At 30.4% G+C, this 22,340-nt stretch overlaps 1 protein-coding gene across 3 annotated transcripts in view; it reads left to right on the top strand.

The window, feature by feature from the left end:
* The window catches only part of LOC113551910 (methyltransferase-like protein 9), a 104,477-nt gene that overhangs the window by 15,608 nt on the left and 66,529 nt on the right, over window positions 1-22,340 (top strand). For all 3 annotated transcript variants that reach the window (XM_026954483.1, XM_026954482.1, XM_026954485.1), the window contains one exon: window positions 2,765-2,955. In XM_026954483.1, coding sequence (XP_026810284.1) covers window positions 2,765-2,955 — 191 coding nt within the window. The remainder of the gene's footprint in view (window positions 1-2,764; window positions 2,956-22,340) is intronic.

The following is a 22,340-nucleotide window of genomic DNA, read 5'->3' on the forward strand; positions in this document are numbered from 1 at the left end:
CAGGACTGACCGACTGACTGACATTAATGAGTATGTAATATGAATGTATACATACATTTGTATGTATGTGTGTCTTTTATTTCTTTTTCATTTGTCGTCGACTCGATTTTTTTCTCGGAAAATTAAATGTTTAAGCAACCGCTGGTCATATTTCCCACATGTTACATAATATGAGCTCGCCTGCCGATCAATTATTAAAACTAATAATAATTCGTATTAAAGTTGATATAGGGGTTTTTCCTTTCTCCCCTATAGCTCTGTGCTACTGAATAAATAATAACCTTTTCGTTTCGTCCAGGTTTCTAAAGTTTGATTTATAATTAAAATCCCCCGCCTATACTCCATATATATACCAGGCCAACTCTACATAAATACACGTTATATTATATTGCTGGCATGTGCAACGTGCAACAGATACATTTAATTGTATTCCGTACGTTTCTAGGACAAAACTCAGTTCTTGAGTACATCACCAACCGAATAACTGGAACCCAAGTGTCCGTGATATTTTATTTTCTTCTATATTCTCTGTTCTTAATATTACACTCTGTAAACACTATACTTTGTTCTGTAATCACCGCGCGTGCCCGGTGTTGGTTTCGTAACGATATTGTATTTTATAGGGGAAAAGAATTAAAAAGTTTATTTCCAATATTGCCGCAAGACACGTTCATTTTTAACGTTCACCACAGATATCGCTAATAAATTATCATTATTATTATTATTATTATTATTATTATTGTATATTGAGGGCATATTAATGGTATTATATTATTATATTGTCCATCCGCATGGTTTATGGACATCGTAAAAATTCTTTGGCCTTATACGTGCCAACACATCATGATTAACCCTTATCCGTTTTAAGTGACATTTAGATCGTGTGTATATGTATGTGAGAATATTTGGATAAAGGCCAGGCCGCTGGCATTACTACATTGCAAAAGAGGACTTGCGAGTTTTAGGAAATATTTACCTCGTATAGGGTGATTCATCGGGTCAGTTTATCATACGAACCCCCATGCTCGTAAATATTTGAAAAATGATTTCCTATAACTCAGCGGACAACTTAAAACCTATAGCAATAAGTGTATAATGTTCAAGTAATCATTTGGCGTTTTGTCACTAGTCATCGTGAGTGTCAAATAATCATTCTTATCATGTTGCAGTGGTGTTGCGTGTCAAAAATGAAAGCATAGATCTCTGATGATGATTTGTATTTATATTTTATATTGTTTTAAATTAGAAAAAAATTTAAATTATTTATTTTTGTTTTAATAACACGTATATTATAATATAAGGTAAACGAACAACCATGTTTATGCTTTCATAATTTACATCACGTATTGTTTACAGTTATAATATTTCAATTTGAGTTTGTATGTTTATTGGGTACAGTAAAGTTTTGAATTGAGAACGCTGCTTAGAAATTGTCATAAATCTTAACCCTATAACCCGTATTGAATTTTAAACGAATTGTTTATGTATTTACTTATTATTTTAATAATAAAATACAGTATATCTAGAACCTACGAACTGATAATTTATACAAAGTTATTTACAATATGTAGTATATTGTTTTTAACATATTATATCATGATTCATGGTGCATTTGCTATATAATTCTTTATTTAACAACTTCGTAAAGGTCATTGCGTGCAGATATTGTTATAGTGTTATAAAATGTAAGAATAAATTAAAAATAAATCCGGAATATTTATCAAACATAATAATATAATATAACTATTGCAAATACTTACAACACTATTGACATGTCATGTTGTTTACGTCAATTGGTTTATAAAAGTTAATACATATTTATAAGTGTCTTAAGAACACCGTAAGTCCGTAAATGTTTAGATTGTTGATTACACAAATATTAATACACAATATTATATTATGCTTAAGTGTATACGTGTATAATTTAGTGCTGAATAAGAATAGGTTTTATTATTATTAATTAAATTTGCATTGTAGCATTATAAACAAGCAAACACGATGGATCGTTTTACAAAAAATGGTCTTTTGTTCGTATAAGCACAGGTTTTTTTTTTTGTAAACCAAAGTTAAGAGTTAAACAAAAGAATGCGAAGAAGAACAAATGAGAAACCTAACCTAGAAACAATAAATAATATACGTCATGTATACATGAATACATACGTTCTTATTCGCCATGTGTTTCGTGTATGATTACACACACGCCGAGGTCTAATTAGTCATATTATACGTGACAGTAGATTACAATGGACATAATAATATGATCGGTGGTCGTAAAAAATGGCTTGTCGTCATCCCCTTTATATAGTTCAGCTTGTATGCATTTTATCGTTTCTGCTATTATTAATATATTATGTAACTACCCCAAGTTCCAACGGAAAATAAGGAAATGGTAAACACCATTATAATGTATAATTACTGCACGGATATATAGCAGTTATGATGTATTACATATACGTATTAAATTTGAAAAACCATTTTTTCCCTTTTTTATTATTATTTATATAAATTTATAATAATTACACGTTTTTAGAATATATTTTTTTGCTATTGTTAGGTGATACAATATAGCATTAAAAAACCTCTTGTTTATTTAAAGGATATATTATTATAATAACCGTCTTGATATCCCCCAAGCCAGGTCAAACCGTATATAGTCTTGACTATAATGATACACTAATATGTATATATGTATATATATATAAGTGTGTGTGTGTGTGTGTATTTATTATAGTAACACGAGTCGTTTTTTGTTTCTTATTTATAGTGGTACTCTGTAGACAAATCCAAATTGGACAACGACGTGTCTTTAAGTTTCGTGCAGATGCACGCGGATGCAGACACCGAACGGTTCCTGGATGATTCGATCGAGCAGAGCGACAGACTATTGATGCAAGTGTGGCAATCGCTGGTGTCATCCGTGTTGAACGTGTTCATGACGAAGACTTCGATCAACGGGTAAGAACTACATAGCTGCCGCAATGTATAGATATAAAGTATCATGATAAATAACTGTCACAACGATTATATTGTACTATTACACATACATAGTATCCTACTGTCGGATTACATGATCGTTGGTGAAAATATTATAATATATACACAGTATTTAAGAAGTGTACTGTAAAATATTACTGCAACACTACAGGTATATCATATTATACCGCGTTCATCAAGCCGCAATGTTTCCCAAACTTTTTTTTTTTATAAACGCTTTCTTGTCGATTTTTAAAATCCTCAATCTCCAACTATTCAAAATTTTTTTTGAAAAGCGCGTATAGAATAATTAGTTAAGACAAATAAATATAAAATATTGATACACTGCAGAGGATGGCTGCATCCTATCTTTTTCAATAAAAACGAAGCCAACATTTAAATAATTATTAATATACAAATATTATAAAACGTAATAGCCATGTTTTTATAATATGACGGTTCTTAAAATACAATTTAGGCACAATACAAATTGCATGCTCTGTCACTAGACTATCAGTACCTACTACTTACCCATAGTTATATAATTGTATGATAAAGGATAATTCCATAATTGGTATAGGTACGGTACGGTGTTTAATTTAAGATTAAAAATATTGAACCGTATTATGCAAATAAATATTTTAACATTGTTCGACGACCGGTGGTTGATTTTACTTTACGTAATTTCACCCCACCCCCACCCATTTATACACACACACACACATCTCAGAATTCTGAACACATCTCAGGTTAGAATTAGCATACATCATACAGGGTGTATAACTTGGATTAGGTTAATTTATGCAAATTAAATTTTAACGTTAAATAGCTAAAAAATGTGGTGTTACGCGTGTTCCATTCCTTTAAGATTCAACTGTGATTCTTTCATAGTATATAATATATAAGTATATACACACACGCACATACTTCGTGTCGTATTCGTCACTCGTCAACACCCCATTGGCCAGTACGCGAACGTCGTCCGATTGGTCGGAAATAAAATATAATGTTTTTCATTCGGTTTTTTTTTCGTTTTTACTGTCCGCGTAATTAAGCTCGACGACGACGACCGCCGCCGCCACAGCAACCGGTCCGTCGTCGTCGTCGCGGTTGTCTCATGCATATTGCATGTCGCGTACGCGCCCGTCAAACCGTGTGCGCGCGCCGCCGCCGACAGCCTGGCCGGGTCGAGCACCGCAGCAGAAGAAAACCGCGCAAAAACACATCCGTGGGATTTTTTCTTTTAGGATTTTTTCTCGTTCCTTGTTCCTCCTCCGCCATCACCACCATTCCGCAACACACTACCGACGGGCAAAAATTGTAATCCGGTTTTGCCATCGGTTTATAATAATAATATATATTATGTTATTATTCGTCCGCCGCAACGATTCCTCTCCCTATATTTTATATTATATCGCAAACAGTACTATAAATTATCGTACACAGAATTAATCAGCTAGTATATTTGGAGTTACTTCAATTAAAATAATCGTGGTTAAACACTTTTAACAACATTTAAAAAAAATATATTTTTTTTTTTTTTAAACCAATCATTATTTTACTTAACCTAATTTAAATCTTGACAATGATATGACCTTCTCCCTTCTCTGTATGTATTACGCCATATTGAAATTCAACATCATATATTGTCATCATATAATTGATTGTATTGTAAATAACTCGCAATATTTTCAAATATATAATATAGATATTCAATCATGAACGTCCTTTGATTTTTGCTCGGTTACGCTAGTTTGTGTTTTTGCGTCTTTTCACTCGATGTTTTTTGATTGACTTTATAGTACACACATCGTAAAGTAATATTGTGTATTCAATCAAACTTAAAACACCGTCCTCAATAAGATATCTAAAAAATAAGGTTTTTTACGTCTAATGTTCTACTCTAGTACCTTGTTATACTTATTATCTACATATCGTACTCGTTAGTCGTTATAATATTATCTCTTCGGATTCTCTAATTGAAACTTGAGACACATATAGCATGTATAATATGTTCCAATTTATATTTTGTAATATATTGCACATGTTTCAAGAAGATCAACGTTACATTAATTTTATATTTTTTGTATTTTAATTATTAACGACTTAATTTTTATCAAAATTATAAATTATAACATGTTATTATAACGTAGTTTATCTGCGTATAAGACATAAAAACCTAATGTCCCAGTCCTTAGTTATATGCATATAAAAAACCACGTAGGCAAATTATAATGTAACTATATAATATAAAGACAATGAATTGTGAAATAAATAACATAATAAGGTAATTTATCGCATATTAGATTAAATGGGAATAATTAAAAGCCTCACGGCTAGTTTTAAAACCATTCTATAAATCTATTTCCGCAAATTAATTAGAAAAAAATACCTTCGTACATGATATGTATACGTCTTATAATCCCCCGGGCAATAATTTGTGCACAATTGTGCGCATTACTAGCAATAAATATATTTATATTTCTTATTACCTTGATATAGATGATTTAATATACGTATACACTTATGAAATATTGTATTATATTTTATTGATATGTGATTGAATAAAAAAAAAATCTTAAAAGTGCTGTTGCAGCAGTGTACGCAGCTTATATATATATATTAAATTCTAAACGTCTTTGCTATTAGGTATATACTATTATATATTGTATTTGTGGTTCGTATAGCTGACGTCGGTCATTGCATATGTCTCGTATTCTCGTTTATATGCGTTAATATTATTATGTAGGTACAGATAATTTAATAGACTTCCAAAAGGAGACAGACCATTGACCAACGTTTCGTAGTTGATAATAATTATAAATTACAAATCGGTATCGAGCTCACAGCGGCGACACATGTGCCCGCGCAAATTAAGCTCTCCGTAGAGGCGAGGAGTTATATAGGTCCTTGTTCTTATATATAACTACCTTGGTTGAAGTATCTACCTCGTACACCCCTCAATCGGTAATTCACATCGCAAATGACTCTCTACGACCCGACGCCGTTGTATAAGCGCACCTTATACTATATTATACAATACAGCCGCCCGAGGTTTCTAATGTGTCGAGATATTGTTGGCATCGATTCTCGTTTATTATTACTACTACTACTATTTTACAACCGACACACATACACACTGTTGTAACCTAAGAGAAGGTAACTGGATTTACCCCGGACGTATATAAAACCACCCCCGCGAGCCACATTCAACCCTTCGGTGGGGGGCAGCAGTAGCGCAATGTTCTTCATACAATGCACGCGCACGTTTACGGGACCACCGCCGCCGTGCGTCTAAATCGTTGCGTATTAAAAACGTCGGCGTCGTGGAGGGCTCAGGGGCCCCCGGGTAATCTTGCTAATGACATTTTGATTACGCGCCCACGGTGGTACCTATAATATACACCACCACTACCACCACCATTTCGGGGATAAATATTCACGTTTTCACCGCGTTTATATATAGGTACATAAAAGGATACGCGCGCGACCTCGGGATAATCTTTGGAGATACGAAAACGAAATAAAATAAAAGAAAAACGGTTCTTTTTATTCTTTTTTTTATATTTTATATATATACACTACCCTCGACCTCGGGGCCAGTTTCTTTCTTTTTTTTCATATTTAATTTTTAGTTTTTTCCGCTACTCCCCCGAAGGCATCAACATATGTAGGTATATTGTAAACGTACATAATATGTTATATGCTTATATGTATATGTATTTCTATAAAACTATAAAAAATATACCATGCATACGTGTATAATGTGAATTTCCATCGCACGCAACTTTTCATAAAAACGATTATTGTTTAACGTTAATATTAAATTATTATAGGTGTATACAGTTTTAATATAGTTATTTTATGTTAGTATTATATTTTTTTGTATTTATTTATTTAGTTATTTTTACCGTTTAATTCGTCTATGATGTTATACGCGTTCCCACCGGAAATCGACATCCAAAAATCTCGACTATACCTATTGCAGAGAAATAATAATTATAGAATCTATACAGTTGTTATTATACCGCCGTAGAAGTGTGAGAAAATGCGGTCGAAATCAGAAATCCCGTCAAACAGCAGTTGTAAATTCAATTACTCGTCATCCTTGACGTGGTGTTTTTAATCGTATATCGTGGTTTTACTTAAATTATCGTATCATTATCAAAACGTTTTCGTATAAATGGTCTAAAATTGTTTCCTTTACACAAAGCATTCTCGTTTTCAGATAATTTATATATAGTTTGAAATCGAATACCGTTCTTAATGTATATAATATTATGATATTGTTGTGCTTGTGCAGTCAAGTTACCGATTTAAAAAAAGAAAAAACACATTTTATAAGTACTGTTTCATATGTATATTTTCACGTCCATTTAAGCACTTTACTGATATTAATTTAAATCGCTCGCTGTACATATAGGTATAGTGCGTACTACAAGTTTTTGTTATTCAATTTTTATGGCAACAGATATTTTTTCATTATATTGGTGTAATGGAATTATCTCATTGCCAGTAAATTAATAATAATCGAACTTAAAATCATCACCGCCGGGCTTATTATATATAGTGCCGCTGTGTTGTACCTCCGTAGTTAATGGTTAAACTATAGGTACTCGTATAATATGATATACGCATCGCTATTCGATTCTACAGCTGGTAAAACGTGCGGTGTGTGTTTTTCAACCAGATTTGTAAGATTTTCTATACACATCATTGTATTAGCGTATTACCTGTAACGACTATGGAAGTCAACGGTAGCGACGGCGGCGCGTCTAAGTATACCTGATAAGTGTAACTGCCGCATGCCGGTCGGGCCACCCGTTTTTTCCATATACGTGGCGGCGGTCCCGCCAGCGCGTATAATATAGTAAATAGCGGCGTGGTAATGCTGTTCAACACAATATACATACTATACATACATATTAGGTATACAAGTGCGAGTAGACTCGAAAATGTTATTAAAGTTGATTAAATTAAACCAGCCAGAATATGGTTGATTAATGATGATGACGGCTCGGAATCGGCTTCCTGGCCAGTAGCTCAGGATCTTTATTTTAGTAGACTACACACACACACACGCACACACACATGCGCGATCACATACTGTATACAATATATATATATTATGTACCCGAGACCCATTGTCTATGCGCTGTTTGGTCATTAAACAACCGGAGGCCTGATGATTACTATACAATGCCTTAATTATTGCCCGAGTCTTGTGAATCGAGATGCTATATCCTATATATATATATACATACATATAAAACACATACACGTATATACAGCTACACACAATATATTAATATAATATATATATTATAGTCTTGTGCGTTGTCTCATTCTTTTCGTATATCGCCTCCCACCGCCGCCGACGCCACGCCGTCGATTCGATTTCATTCATTATTGTAGTAAAAAATATGATTATCAACGAGTGGAGAGTATATATAATATATAGTATATAGTAAATCGTGTTTAAAGTAGAAGGCGACTGATAGAGACAGTTTCACATACATATACGGAGACGCGCGTATATTCTATACCTATATATAAATAATATAGGATGTCGAACTGGTGGGAGGGGTTACGGGAGGGGGGGTGAATGGGAGACGCAAACCTTTCACGGTCCGTGATCGGAGTCCTTGAGACGAAATAAGCCAACGGCCCGACGCAGCTTCTCTTCACTCGATTCTTCTCGTTACGTACGATATTCACCACCTATATGGCGCGTACTCGTCGATTACACTGCATCGCGCGTACAATTTAATATAATATGTGTTTATGCTGTATACGTATCCGAACACCTCCGCCGCAACGTTCGGCGTCTTCGTACGTATACGCACGCCTCTGATATCTCGTTAGCCCGTCACTGAATATTCCCATGTACACAAGACACATTCATGCGCACCTATGTGTATATACTATACATATATACATACTAGTAAACTTGTCGACTTCCACCGCCGGCTAATTGTGCCCGACGGCGTTTATGCTACTGGTTAAAAATACGCATACCTGTATAGTGCGAGTGCGCGCGTGTTATACCTATTATTCTATCGTTAAATCGGTTTCTATCCATACAATATAATATACTATGTATAATCAAACCTGTGTATGTGTGTGTATATTTACATACACGATTTTGAGGCGATACCAAAAATTAGTACGCGTGCGCGAAAGACGGAACTATAGTATAAGAAACTGCTAATATATACTTGCTGATTTTGAGAAGGAATGACTGACAATCACTTACGAATAATGCGTTATGACTTAAAATCTTGTTATGGACGAGAATGGGAGTTAAAATAAACCGCAAACCTGCATTACCATGTGGGTGTGTTATTGAAAACATTTAAATTAATGTATACTTTATTACAATTTTGAGAATTGTATACAGATTAAAAATACGATTTCGTACAAATAAATGTTCTCTATTTTTAAACGTTTTAAATCGCAATATAATCCTATTCTTTTTGCAATCCTATTCCGAGAATATAATGTTTACAGCTTTATCTGGTTGTTTCACTCGAATAACAATATAACGGCATTTTTATACTTTTTTTTAAGCTTGGTTCTTTTTTTTTTATCATGAAAAACGTGAACGTATTTATTGACAATTATCGATTGCCCAACGATATAAATTAATATAAATGCATAATACATTTGAAATTATATATATTTTTTGATTCTATTTCAATTCTTTCGAGTTGTTCACGTTTTTCATCTTTGACTGTTATTTGATTTTAGCGTTCTATATAAAATATTAGAGTGATAAAAATACACTTTTCATCAAAATGTATCACATCATCACCATCACGATTTTCGATAAGATATAGAGTCTCACTCCGACCATGGCTTGTTTTTAGTATTCAATATGGATGCAAAGTTTTTTTCCCTTCAGTTGTTTGGAGTAGAAAAATAAGTTTTAGTGAAACTTTAAGTTTCAATAATAGAAATGCTCTGGAATTCATAAAGTGTTTTATGCATTGACAATAAATAAGGTCTGATATGAAATAACGCCAGTTTCTATTATAGTAGAAATGATACATTTTTGTACATGTATAACATTTCATTTTAATGTTATAACATAAGGCTTTAGTTTTATCTAATAAGTATTTTGAATTTTATATAATTAATATTTTGACTTTTATTAGTATGCTTATTAATTATAAAAGTTTATTCACTGTCTTTTAGTTAATAAATTATTTGACATTTTTTAATCATGATTTGATCTTTTTGAAATGTACAACTATTTATTATTTTTAAATTTATATCTATGAAGTATACAATTATCATAATATTGCATGATGTAAGGATGAATACAATCTTAGATTTGTAGATATGTGATATGCAGTAGTATAGCTAAGATTTTCTTAAGGGGGGGGGGTATTAATTATAAACATTAAATATTATATATAATACTTAAAAACTATAACTTTTATTTTAATTAATTAATATGTATACATTATGTCGGTTTAGTATGGTCAATTATTATTGTAAGTGTTTTGAATATGTAATATTATAATAATTTCTATTGTATATTGTATATTGTAATATACATTATGTTTCTTTTTAAAGGTAATTCTAAATAATTCTGTCCAGTGACATCAGATTGATATGCGGTTTTCGGGAGGAGATAGAGAATACATAAATACACATTTCTTGATAATTTTTACATTTCCAGATCTTTCCGTGTGCGCACGCGTAATACAAAACTTGCATTTTTTAAATGGAAAAAGGTGTTTTGAATACCAAATTCAGGTAGACTGGATTTTTTAAGTCAATTTGGTCCTATTTATCATTACTCCAAAATCAAAATTGACTAAATTATAACTCGTTAAAGTTTCGATTAAAATTATTGAATTGTTCAACAATCATCCTAGAATTGTATGAATTGACATGCAATTTTAATTTTTTTTTTTGTATTTGTAGGTTTACAGACATTATTAAATAATTAAAATTTAATTTTGAGCAATACAAACAAAATGGCTCAAGTGGGTGTCATAACCCCCAAACACTTCCCTCGTATACGCCACTGGTGATATGAGAGTATATGTGCACATAATTTTATTATTTTTCAAAATTAATGTGTTTTAGTAACAGTTTATAGTATACACATTAATTTTATAAAGTTCACGGAAAATAATATTATTACACATTTCACTTTAAATTCCAAACGATACATTTTTGGAAAATTGTTTTATTCTATATACCTAACACTTATTTGTATAACCGAATGGATTACATCAATTATTGGAAATAGATTTGTTTTATTTCTCTATCTATACCGAAAATCCGCGAAACAACAAAATAATATAATTTTCTGGGAACCCACGCTAAATGAATGCGTTCCAAAGATGGTAGTGGAGCAGTGTATTGGTTGTTTTTCGTATGATATAACACAAACGTTGCAATACACTATTATATACTATATAATAAAAAAAACACGTTGTGCGTTATATTATATAGTTGACACGGAATTGACACCCACATTTTTTTTTAATTTCAAGCAATTTATAACAGATGAATATTACACACACACACACACACATATATATATATGTCTTAAACGGCCGTTGCTATTCAAATAGGTATTTTTGCATTAGTTTTGAAACGTATTATATTTTCCCAACATCGTCATCACCACCACCATCTTTACTATCACTACTGCCATGCCTTGCTCATATTTGGACGAGACACAAAAAGGATACAACAATATATATAATAAAGTAATTTTTTCTCTTCTCGCCCGACTTATACGTTGTGTTATTATTCTTATTATTTTTTTTTTCGGATTTACGATTTAGTACGGATAGTTATTATTATATATCCATCGTGGTGTTGCTGTGGAGGACGATGACGCTTCGGAATCTCGTTTCATCTTTTTCTACCGACAATAATGTGAAACTGAAAAATATAATATAATAAAACTGTTCTAATTGTAGTCTTCGTGGCCATCTTAAATTTTTGTAAAAAAATGAATCGACGTTTTGTGTACTCGACAGTTATTGTGATTAGAACGGATTAAAAAAAATTGTCGGCATATTCGTATTACTGTGTTGTACATGACTATAAGTAAACTTTCTATACGAATGCATATATTATAGCCTTAATAATAATATTATTAATTTTATACTCAGATCGATTATTGTAAAATAATATAAATACGATATATTATATGATGAACGTGTTAATAATATACGCTCGTTACTATAAAGTTATTCGACTTATGTACGAAAAATAATATATTTATTTTTCTATGTACTCGTAGATACTATAAACTTTATTCCAAACTCATTAATAATTATAAAATAAAATTCATTTTTGTCATGAATTCTGTGGTTTAGTTTTATATAAAAAAAAAAAAATAATAAATTTAACAACTTTTCAAATCCCTATTTATTTATATATAATAATGCAATTATTTAAACTGTCTTATTTAATTACAACCGTATATTTAATAATAATATTTCATGATAATCATAAATTAGAAAATATAGAATCACATTATCTATTATGCAATTTATTTATAAGAATTATCATTAAAAGAAAGGACGAAGTATTGGATAATAATTGGATTGTGAATAGAAATCGTTATCCTTCAAGCATCTACTATATCTATTATTGAAATTATCTCACTAACCTTTTACCTCTTTTGCAATTTATCGATTTAATAATTACACCTTTATTACAGTGTATCTACATTATAAACTAAATAATATATTCTATTTTAAAAATTACAATTTCTCAAATACAAATATTTTGAAGTATTTCAAAGAGTGTTGTAAAGATAATAAATTATTATTGGTACCTTATGCAGTTATGCCTTATGGCTCAAAAAAAAAAAAAAAAGAAGAAATCATTCTGTATCGATAATTTATACCGTATATATAATTATTATAGTTAATTTATATTTTAAATTAGGCACGTGCACGTGTGGGCATAGAGCGTAAATCATAATACAAAACGAAAAGGTTTAAATTTAACTTAATTTAAATTTTATAGTAATCTAATAATGGTTCAAGGGGAATGCTTTGTATAAAAGAGGTTTAATATTTTGTTACCTATATTATAATATAAATATAGCACACAATAGGTCTTCAATACAATAATAGTGGTGGAGTATAAAATATGACACATGATGTCATTGTATTCTGGAAATTTTAAAAAACTTTTTTTTGTCATTAAAATCTATTTGGTTTTTCAATTTCAAGTTCGGTCTATATTTATTTTATAAATATCGTATAAACTGAATAATTATTTTTAATGGTTAATACTAATTATTTCAAAAAGTATTAATGTTTTTAAAATAGATTTTTTCCATAGTAACTGTTAATCATCTATAATTCATTAAAACAGATATATTTAACATTTTGAATATTTAAAATAAAACAATAGTTTTATCATTACTTATTATTTTTAAGTTGTTTGCATTATTGAATAACAGTAAATATTTTTAATTGTATATTCCGATGTACAATATCATTAAGATAATTTTAATATAATATAAAAATGTCTAGTAGTTAATATATTATATAATACTTATATAAGTATTTAAAGTTTAAATAAGCCGTGTGGTAAAACCTAATCTAGACAGGTGGTATACCTCGCCAAATCATTGACTAATATTACAGTTCACTCGTGCATACCAATCTTAAATCTAAATACTTAATTATAAAAATAAATGTCTTATCATATTGAAAAATTGATTTTTACACATTGAAATTTTAAAGTTAAAGCATTCATCCTTCTCTTAAAGTTATGGAAAAAATGCTGTAAGATTATTACTTTTCGGGGTAATGTATTTTTTACTATTAAAGTAATCCTATATATCATGTAGGAGTATTTATATAAGTATAGTGCATAAAATTACCACTGTCTTTCGTAATTTTAATTTGCTTAATAATACCTATTTGCTTTAGTATAATATATACATAATAACTGTGATAACTACATATATATGTAATTATGTAAAGGTTATAACTTATAATACAGTGAGAAAAAAATCAATTCACTGACAGGAAATGGAAAATTGTATTGATTGATTACCACGCGTACCTATATAGATAGAATTTATGTAAATCACATAATTTTATGTCATATTTTTACATACCTGAAGGTTTTCAACATTTACATTGTTTATTTTGATCGATATTCATTCGATTTTGATTTACATTTTGTTATACACGATTGTATTTTGTATATCGTATAGTAGCACTACAACGACGTTCTTATACCAATTGCATGTAAGATGAGAAAATGGTATGAGGCTATTCAATATTTAACATACCTACTAAAATATTATACATTTTTTCGATACATGCGTTGATAACATTTTTGTTTGTTTCTCCGTTAAATGCTTGAAAATGTAATAAGAAACTACAAGGTTTTTTGTGAGTTGTTCTATACTAACATATCAAAAATATATTGTTGCAATTTTTTTTTGTAAGTATTTGAAGCATTTTGACAAAATTGCATATTCAAACATATATAACTACATTAAATATTTTGTTGTAATTTAAAATGTATTATACCATGAACCAATATTCACATTACGTTAACAGTATGTCAGTCGGTATTGGCTTATGGTAGGTTAAGTTATACGTGATATTTTTGGCTTACCTAATTTAAACGGTTATAATATAATAATTATAATACAGTATAAAATGTCTTTAGAAAATAATATAAATAAATGCTGCGATAAGGGTATTCGCTCTCTCCTTCGCACAGAATCATTTTTCGTATACAAGATACTCAAAATTATTTAAAGCTCAGTTTAAATATTTACACATCACAACAGTGACCTATATACTGAATGACAATGTATACACTCGAAAATTACTATTTCTACTATAGACCGAGTTTTTCGGTATTTAAATATGGCTTTAAAAAAAAGTGAGGACTTTAAAACTCTAAACAACCCATAATTAATGTTGCAACATACATTACATGTAATTATTCTTCTATTTATAAAAGTATAATAAAAAATAATATACGGGTATACCCATAATATTATATACAATTGTAATTAATTTACTCCGTGATATCGATCGGTATGACATTTGTATTTTATTAGTCATTATAAGACGCATGCGATATCCCTGATGATATCCAGGACAGATTGTCGACTAATCAAAGCCGTGGCCGAATCGGTGGTGTAATCCGCGTTCAAACTCGTGTACGATTTTTTTCTTCTTTCGCTACACAGACACTATATTATAAAAGTAATAGGTGTAGATGATTGTAAGATACATAATATAATGTAAGTATTATAGTATTATACATTTATATACATTAGTATACGAGTCGTATACACTGGAAAACACAACAAAGCGTTATTTTTACAACACTAAAGCTATCCGTTCGCCGCTTAACATAATATAATATCAACATACTATTTTTTTCGCATTTCGCATTTCGCATTTTTTTTTTTTTTTGTATATTTATTTAATTTAATTCTTTTGACGACGATTTTAATCTCAACGATGATTTATAAAGTCTACCGGCTTACTCGGCCGCAGCGGTGGCGGTTTTTGCGCTTCGCCGCCGTTCTAACGTGTCGGCGGCGAGTACAACGCATATAATATAATATAATATGTATAATTTGTATCGGTCCTATTGCTAGTAGGTATAGCGGCGGTGCGGGTTGGACCTCACAGACAACAATGATTGCAGTCTTCCCCTGTAGTATAATACTCTCCGCCAGCCAGCTCGGCCGGTGCGCGCGGAATTTTAATAAGACGCGCTACCGTGTGCGACGCGCGAGGTTTATGCACCCGCCGCCGCCGTTACTGATGCTGCAACACGCACGGGCTCAAAGAGCCAAGTGTACATGTATATATGTATATCGCATCGGTATATAACGAGCAAAAATTGAAATAAAAACTTGCGAGAGAATTAACAAACAAACGAGCTAATAAGCTAAAAAAAAAGAGTCGAAAACAATATTAAACACCTTGAAAAAATTGTTAGAGGAAATGTATTTATACAAGATGCATACAAGTCCCAAGGTGATTATTTTATCACTATAAACAGTCATGTTCTTATAGTAAATGTCTAGGATTTTAACAAGATTTTTTTTCTATTTAAGCTTTTACATTTTAGTTGGATTGTTGGGTATAGTCGTTATAGAATGTATGGCCTTATCGGGGCACCTCACAACATGTTCGGTGCACAACTCATCCACTTGCCTAATCTTTACATATAGGTATGTAATAATTTAATTTAACTATAGTTAATAACTGGTATGAAATTAGATTTTTGTATTTCATCGTAATCCTTAAAAAATAAGAAATTAAAAACGTTTGCTGTCGTTAGAAAATTATTACGATGAAAAAATATGTGGTTGATTTCTAAATATACGATTGAAAAGTCTATTGAGTGTAATGAAGAGAAATGAGATCACCTAGTTATTGATATTTAATATGTGTGTTATCTATTTCGCACGAAAGTTCGTCACCGTCGCGAGGCGACTCGCGACGGTGGCACGTTAATAATAATAATATAATCGAATACCTAATAAAGCGGTTATAAAATCTATACTAAGTCTTATCTACACATAAAACAACACATACACGACGGTGGTTAACTCGAAATATGAATAATAATAATAATAATAATAACTACAATAATAATCGAACACGCATTTGGCGTACTACCTACATACCGTGATGAATAAATAACGAGGGTGTTATGCTTAAACGCGCGTTTCCAAAACGAATCGCCGCCGCGAATACAATTTCGTTCCCGCGGCTGTTATTATTTTTCTGCCCGATTGTATCATTTAATTTCGTGCCGGAGACGTCTTTAGTTTTTGTGTGTGTTTTATAAAACACATTATAATGTGTGAATATCGGCGGTGACGGTAGCAAAGCATCGCGCAGATATATTATTATTATTACTATTATATGCATTTTTTTATTTTTATTTTTTTTTATGCGTTGAATAATATTTATCGCGTTTGACCATGCGTTTTTACAGCTCATGCTCACGAAAAATTTAATTTCGAGAAAAAAAAAGTAAAAACATACATACTTTGCGATACGTAGGTATTTATGTATAATGTGTATTATATTATATTTTATTATATACACAATGTGTCTGTGTATATAATACACAAGTTCAATTAACTGATCTATTGTGTGCAATCACGAATCGTTTACACGGCGAAAGACCGAAGGCGATAACGAGTATAACGACCTATTCTTAGTGGCACTATATATTATATATTATATATATAAATACGTTCACTCGATAACTTGAATGTTCGCTAAAGACGCTCTAAACGTGTAGGAGAAAATCTTTGTTGTACGCGAATATCGTTCACGCAAGGCTCGAGAAAATAGTACGTTTAGTATACTTATAAAGTTATTTTTCACACGGACCTAAGTAAAAAGCTCCAGTACAGTTAATAATATACTCAACAGTGGCGGCTATCCTTAAAAATATAGGTGTAACGAAACATAAGAAGTAACCACTCACCCCCAATAATATTCATCCATATAACATCCCATCTATTGAATAGTTTATTCAACATGTTAAAAAATAAAATAGTTACTATAATACTATTAAAATATTTCAAAGTATTGTTCTGTATTATTCGCAAACGAAAAATTACGCAGACAATCCACCCCATCCACCTATAATTAAAGGTATAGCAGGTGCTACACCTTTACTAAAGGATAGCTGCCACTGATACTCAATATAAGTATTACCCAACAATAAAATCAAAATCAATAAGCGTGATTTTTTGATTGTTTACATAAATTGTACCCGGTTTTTCTTTAATTATTATTTATTACTAAAGTACGAAGAATATCCAAACAAATTCTAAATCACAATAGACAATAGTATGAGATATATTATACATAATATGAACTATACATATTAGTATATAATTTACAATAATACAATACGCATTCACTACGCCTATTATATATGAACTACCTATATATGTTTCATTTTATTTTATGACATGTTTTTTAATCGGAACTCATCGAATATCTATGTACAATATTTTAGTTTTTGTCTGAAATCATGTCTTTATTTCTGAAAATTTTGTAATATCATTGTCATGATATATTTATATTTTATTATTTTACAAATCAACCGCGATAAACATGATTTTTATTTGAATAAATTCAATCACAATCGAAATAGTATTGGACGTTCTTAGTATAAAAAAAATATCATATTACCCACAGCATAACTATATGGCAGTGCAATGGACGGGTTCCACCCAATACTTGGCAACCGTGTCTATAATAGGTTTAAGAACGTGAATGATATGTGAAAAATGTGCAGGGAGGGCAGTACTCCGAGTCCGAAACAATGGTCAACTGGTCAAGTAGATACTTATTCGCAGTACATAAATTATGATTCTTGAAGTGTCAATAAAATTAACTCGAGAAATTTTATATTATATCATGTATAGTTTCACGCCGGTGCCTACTATATTGAAACTTCAGAAAAACGCCGAGAATCGCACTAATATTGCACAATAATTTCAACCGCTTAGCAGTAGACAATTGGCTACTCAAGTATCATAATAATATTATTATTTTATGTACACCGCCGTTGAACAGAAGAGAATAGACAATAGAAATTATCTTTATGTTGTTATTTATATTAGGTAGGTATAAATACCTACGATGATTTCGCATATCATAGTATAATATGTATATTATTAGAATACGTTGGCTTTCTGTTAGGTGTTTTTTATTGTAGGTAATATCATATAATATAATGAGAATTATTTCTGCGACTGCTGTTTTTAGATTGATTTGTACGTATTAAGCTATTATATATTATCCTTTCTCTTCTGTACATAATAAGATATGTGTTTGCGTGTGTAAACTGTAAAAGTATGTGCAATTCATGTGGAATGATTATACATATTAAGAACGGTCCTGTATGGGTATTAATCGTATGTTTAGAAAACACGAATATGTACATTTCTCGGTTTGAATTTGTTTTCACGTATTATTTCTAAAATAAAAACCTATAGAAAATTTGATCAGTCGTCGGAAAACGCGGTTTGTTGTAATAATTGGTGGTGTATATTTGCATTTTGATAGAAAACATAACGACAAATATATAGTTATTTTTCGTTTAACAGTACTTTTTTCCTTCGCAATTACCAAACACGCTCTAAGAGTATGGGTATACAGGGAATTTTTTTCTGGAACACAACTAACGAGATATTTGTTTTCTTCAACCATTAAATAACGAACTGTTACCAAGTACCCAAATAAATGATTGACGGTGAAAACTTTTACGAAACTAAAAAGAAATTGTTTAAGAAAACATTCTTTTGGTACACCTAATACAATATCAGGATTTTGACTAAATTGCAAGTTTAAAAATATATATTTTCCCCTGTATTAATGTTTTATTGTTTATCTTTTTTGCACATTAACCTTATAAATATCTAAATATAACTTATATTTACTACAAATACTATAAATTAAAATATATTTACATATACTTTAACGTAAATTGTAATATTTTTTTTAAGTGTATACCTATATAATAAAGATATATAATATTATTATCTCGTAAGTATTTTTGTATTTTAATAGTAAATAGTATAACATATAAATATGCATAAAATAGTAGGCTATAATAAAAATTGAACGATCGTGCTTATTTTTTTTAACATTGAATAGTAGTTTTAAAAAAAATTAGAAAACTTTGCTTATTTATTTTAGCAATTTGTTTTTAAATTATTTGTGAAATACGAATACGAATTGAAAAATAATAATACTGTAAAATCATTGAGACTGTTTCGTACTCATATAATGTGTTTCGTGTAAATACCTAAAATACAAGAATAAATAAAAAATATAAATTGTCAATGAATGAAAGTAACAAACATTTACGTACGTTATAGGTACCTATATTAGTTATTTTGTTTATTCTATTTGTTGAATTAAAGCAAAAACACTGATTTTGGTTAGTTAAATATCTCTATTATATACGTGAAATGTATTTGTTTGCAATGCAATTGAGTATATATGTATACTGTATGTACTCTATTTAATTGGTTCAAATAAAATTATATTAAAAAATGTTCGCTCTAAATAAACATTGATTTAACATTGCGTATTTATGCATGATTACATAAATATGATTGAATCACTAAAATTTTATAATTATTCGTTATGCAGTCTCCATCCAGTAAACTCAACGATAATCATACACATACCTACTGTTTCAAACTATTCATATTTTCTTTACAATGACGTGGTATTATATACTTAAATAATTTGTATACGCATTACCGCATTACGTATAGTTTTTAATGTAAGGTCTTCTGAATTTGGCGGGATGATTACTATAATGCATGTGAGTTATAACTTATAAGTGTATAATAGTTGCACATATTAAATCAAATCATAATGAATACCTGCAGTGAATCTATTATATATGTCATGATTATAATAATCCCTCAGGCTTCATTGCTGTTTTGCACGTTTTCAACGTTAAATGCAAAAAATGCAATAGATGACCAGTAATTATTTGAGAATTTCAGTAACAGTTTTGGTTTATTTACAATTACATATTTTATATTTATTGTGATTGTATTTATGTTTGAAATCCTATCACTTATCAGCATAAAGCTTCAATTTAAAAAATTGTAAAAACGTATGATAAGTATTGTGTAATACTAAATTAAAAAAAAAATTAAAGTAAATTATTTTATTTAATTGAAATTAAAAAGTTGAATAATTTATTACATTAGATAATATGGTGAGCATGCTACGGTATAGCTTACTTTGTAGAGTATATAATGTAAATACTATATTGTGTATAATTGACTTTATGAATTCAGAATTGTATTAATATAGAAGTTAATTTTTTTGTCGAAAGTACAATAATTTACGGACACATTATGTAACTTATTATAAGTAAAATGAATGGTTATTGTCCTAATAAAAGTCAAAAATTGTATTTTGTAACTATCATGTTTATAGTTTTTTGTTATTACTCATGCTTCATAAATATATGGTTTATATGTATACAGTGTACCACTGTACAAGTGTATAAGTGTATTACAATATAATTACTTTTTTACGATTATTTGATCGTCAATAAAAATACAATGAATTAAACTCAAGATACTCTGTACTGAGTAGAATATTCCTGTTCCAAATTACGAAAGTAATAAAGAGACCAAAACATTAGCCATATTAGTTTCTAGGAACCCCATAATAATTAGCGAGTCCCATTTTGAAAATAATAATTTATTACCCCTTCATATATCGTGGTGTGGGCCGTGGCTATATATCGTGTATCGGTTGCCCGGCTTGGTATCGATCGTAACCTTAATTTTTATAGCCGCACATTTACACCGAAACGGGTCATGAATACGGGAAGGGAGGTGTATTTAATATGCACGTATAATTGGACTTTCGTTCAGTTATTATTGGCGGCGATCGGGCTGATGATGGAGGCATATAATACACCGAGGAGAAAGATAGACAACGAGTGGTGCAAGTTTGTGTGTGTAGTGAAAAAAATATAATAAAATACTAAGAGGGTTAGAAGGTCGAGAATGGAGGGTTGACGCCGAAGACTTTGTGAAAACAATAAGTCCGAAACCAGCCGTGTAATTACTCAATTCATTATTCACGGCGATTAATTATTCAATCTCCGGTGAAGTATAGGTATAAACTATATGTATACTATATATATATATATATATACACCCACGAACTAACATACAGGTATAAAGTCCGGCGTATGCATGTGTGTGTGTGTATGTGTGCGTGTTATGTATACTGTATGTATATATAAGTAGCGTGAACGAATGGCTAAAACTCATTCGATGGATACACGCAAAAATTAAAAGCCCCAACGATAAATTATATAATCCCTTTTTGTCCAATAACCGTAATTACACCACTGCCGCACCGTCGAGGGGTATTGGCCGGTCGACGTTTCGAGGAATATAAAACAAAGTGCTCGGCATATTGGTTTTTTTTTTTTTTTTGTTTTTTAATAAGTAATTATTTCGACCATTGCATAATATACTCGGTCGCTGCGTGGTCGTGGGGAAATTATAACTTCGAATATACCCTGTCTGTATATATACACCACACGTCTACTATATACCTATGTTTTAATACTATAATACTGTTATTATAGTCGTCCAAATAAGTGATGTTGTTTTTAAAGGAATATTACAAAATATACTCATCACGTAAACAGAAATGTCGGAAATGTTTATATTTTCTTAAATCTTTAAAATGACTACCTTTTGAATGTTTTTATATCGCGTCTCCCTAATATCTCCACTTATCATTAAGTCGTCATGCGTACGAGCTTATGCGTGTATATGTAATATGACGAGTTAGTAATCG

The sequence above is a fragment of the Rhopalosiphum maidis genome, chromosome 2 (genome assembly GCF_003676215.2).
Source record: "Rhopalosiphum maidis isolate BTI-1 chromosome 2, ASM367621v3, whole genome shotgun sequence".
Taxonomy (NCBI): Eukaryota; Metazoa; Arthropoda; class Insecta; order Hemiptera; family Aphididae; genus Rhopalosiphum; species Rhopalosiphum maidis.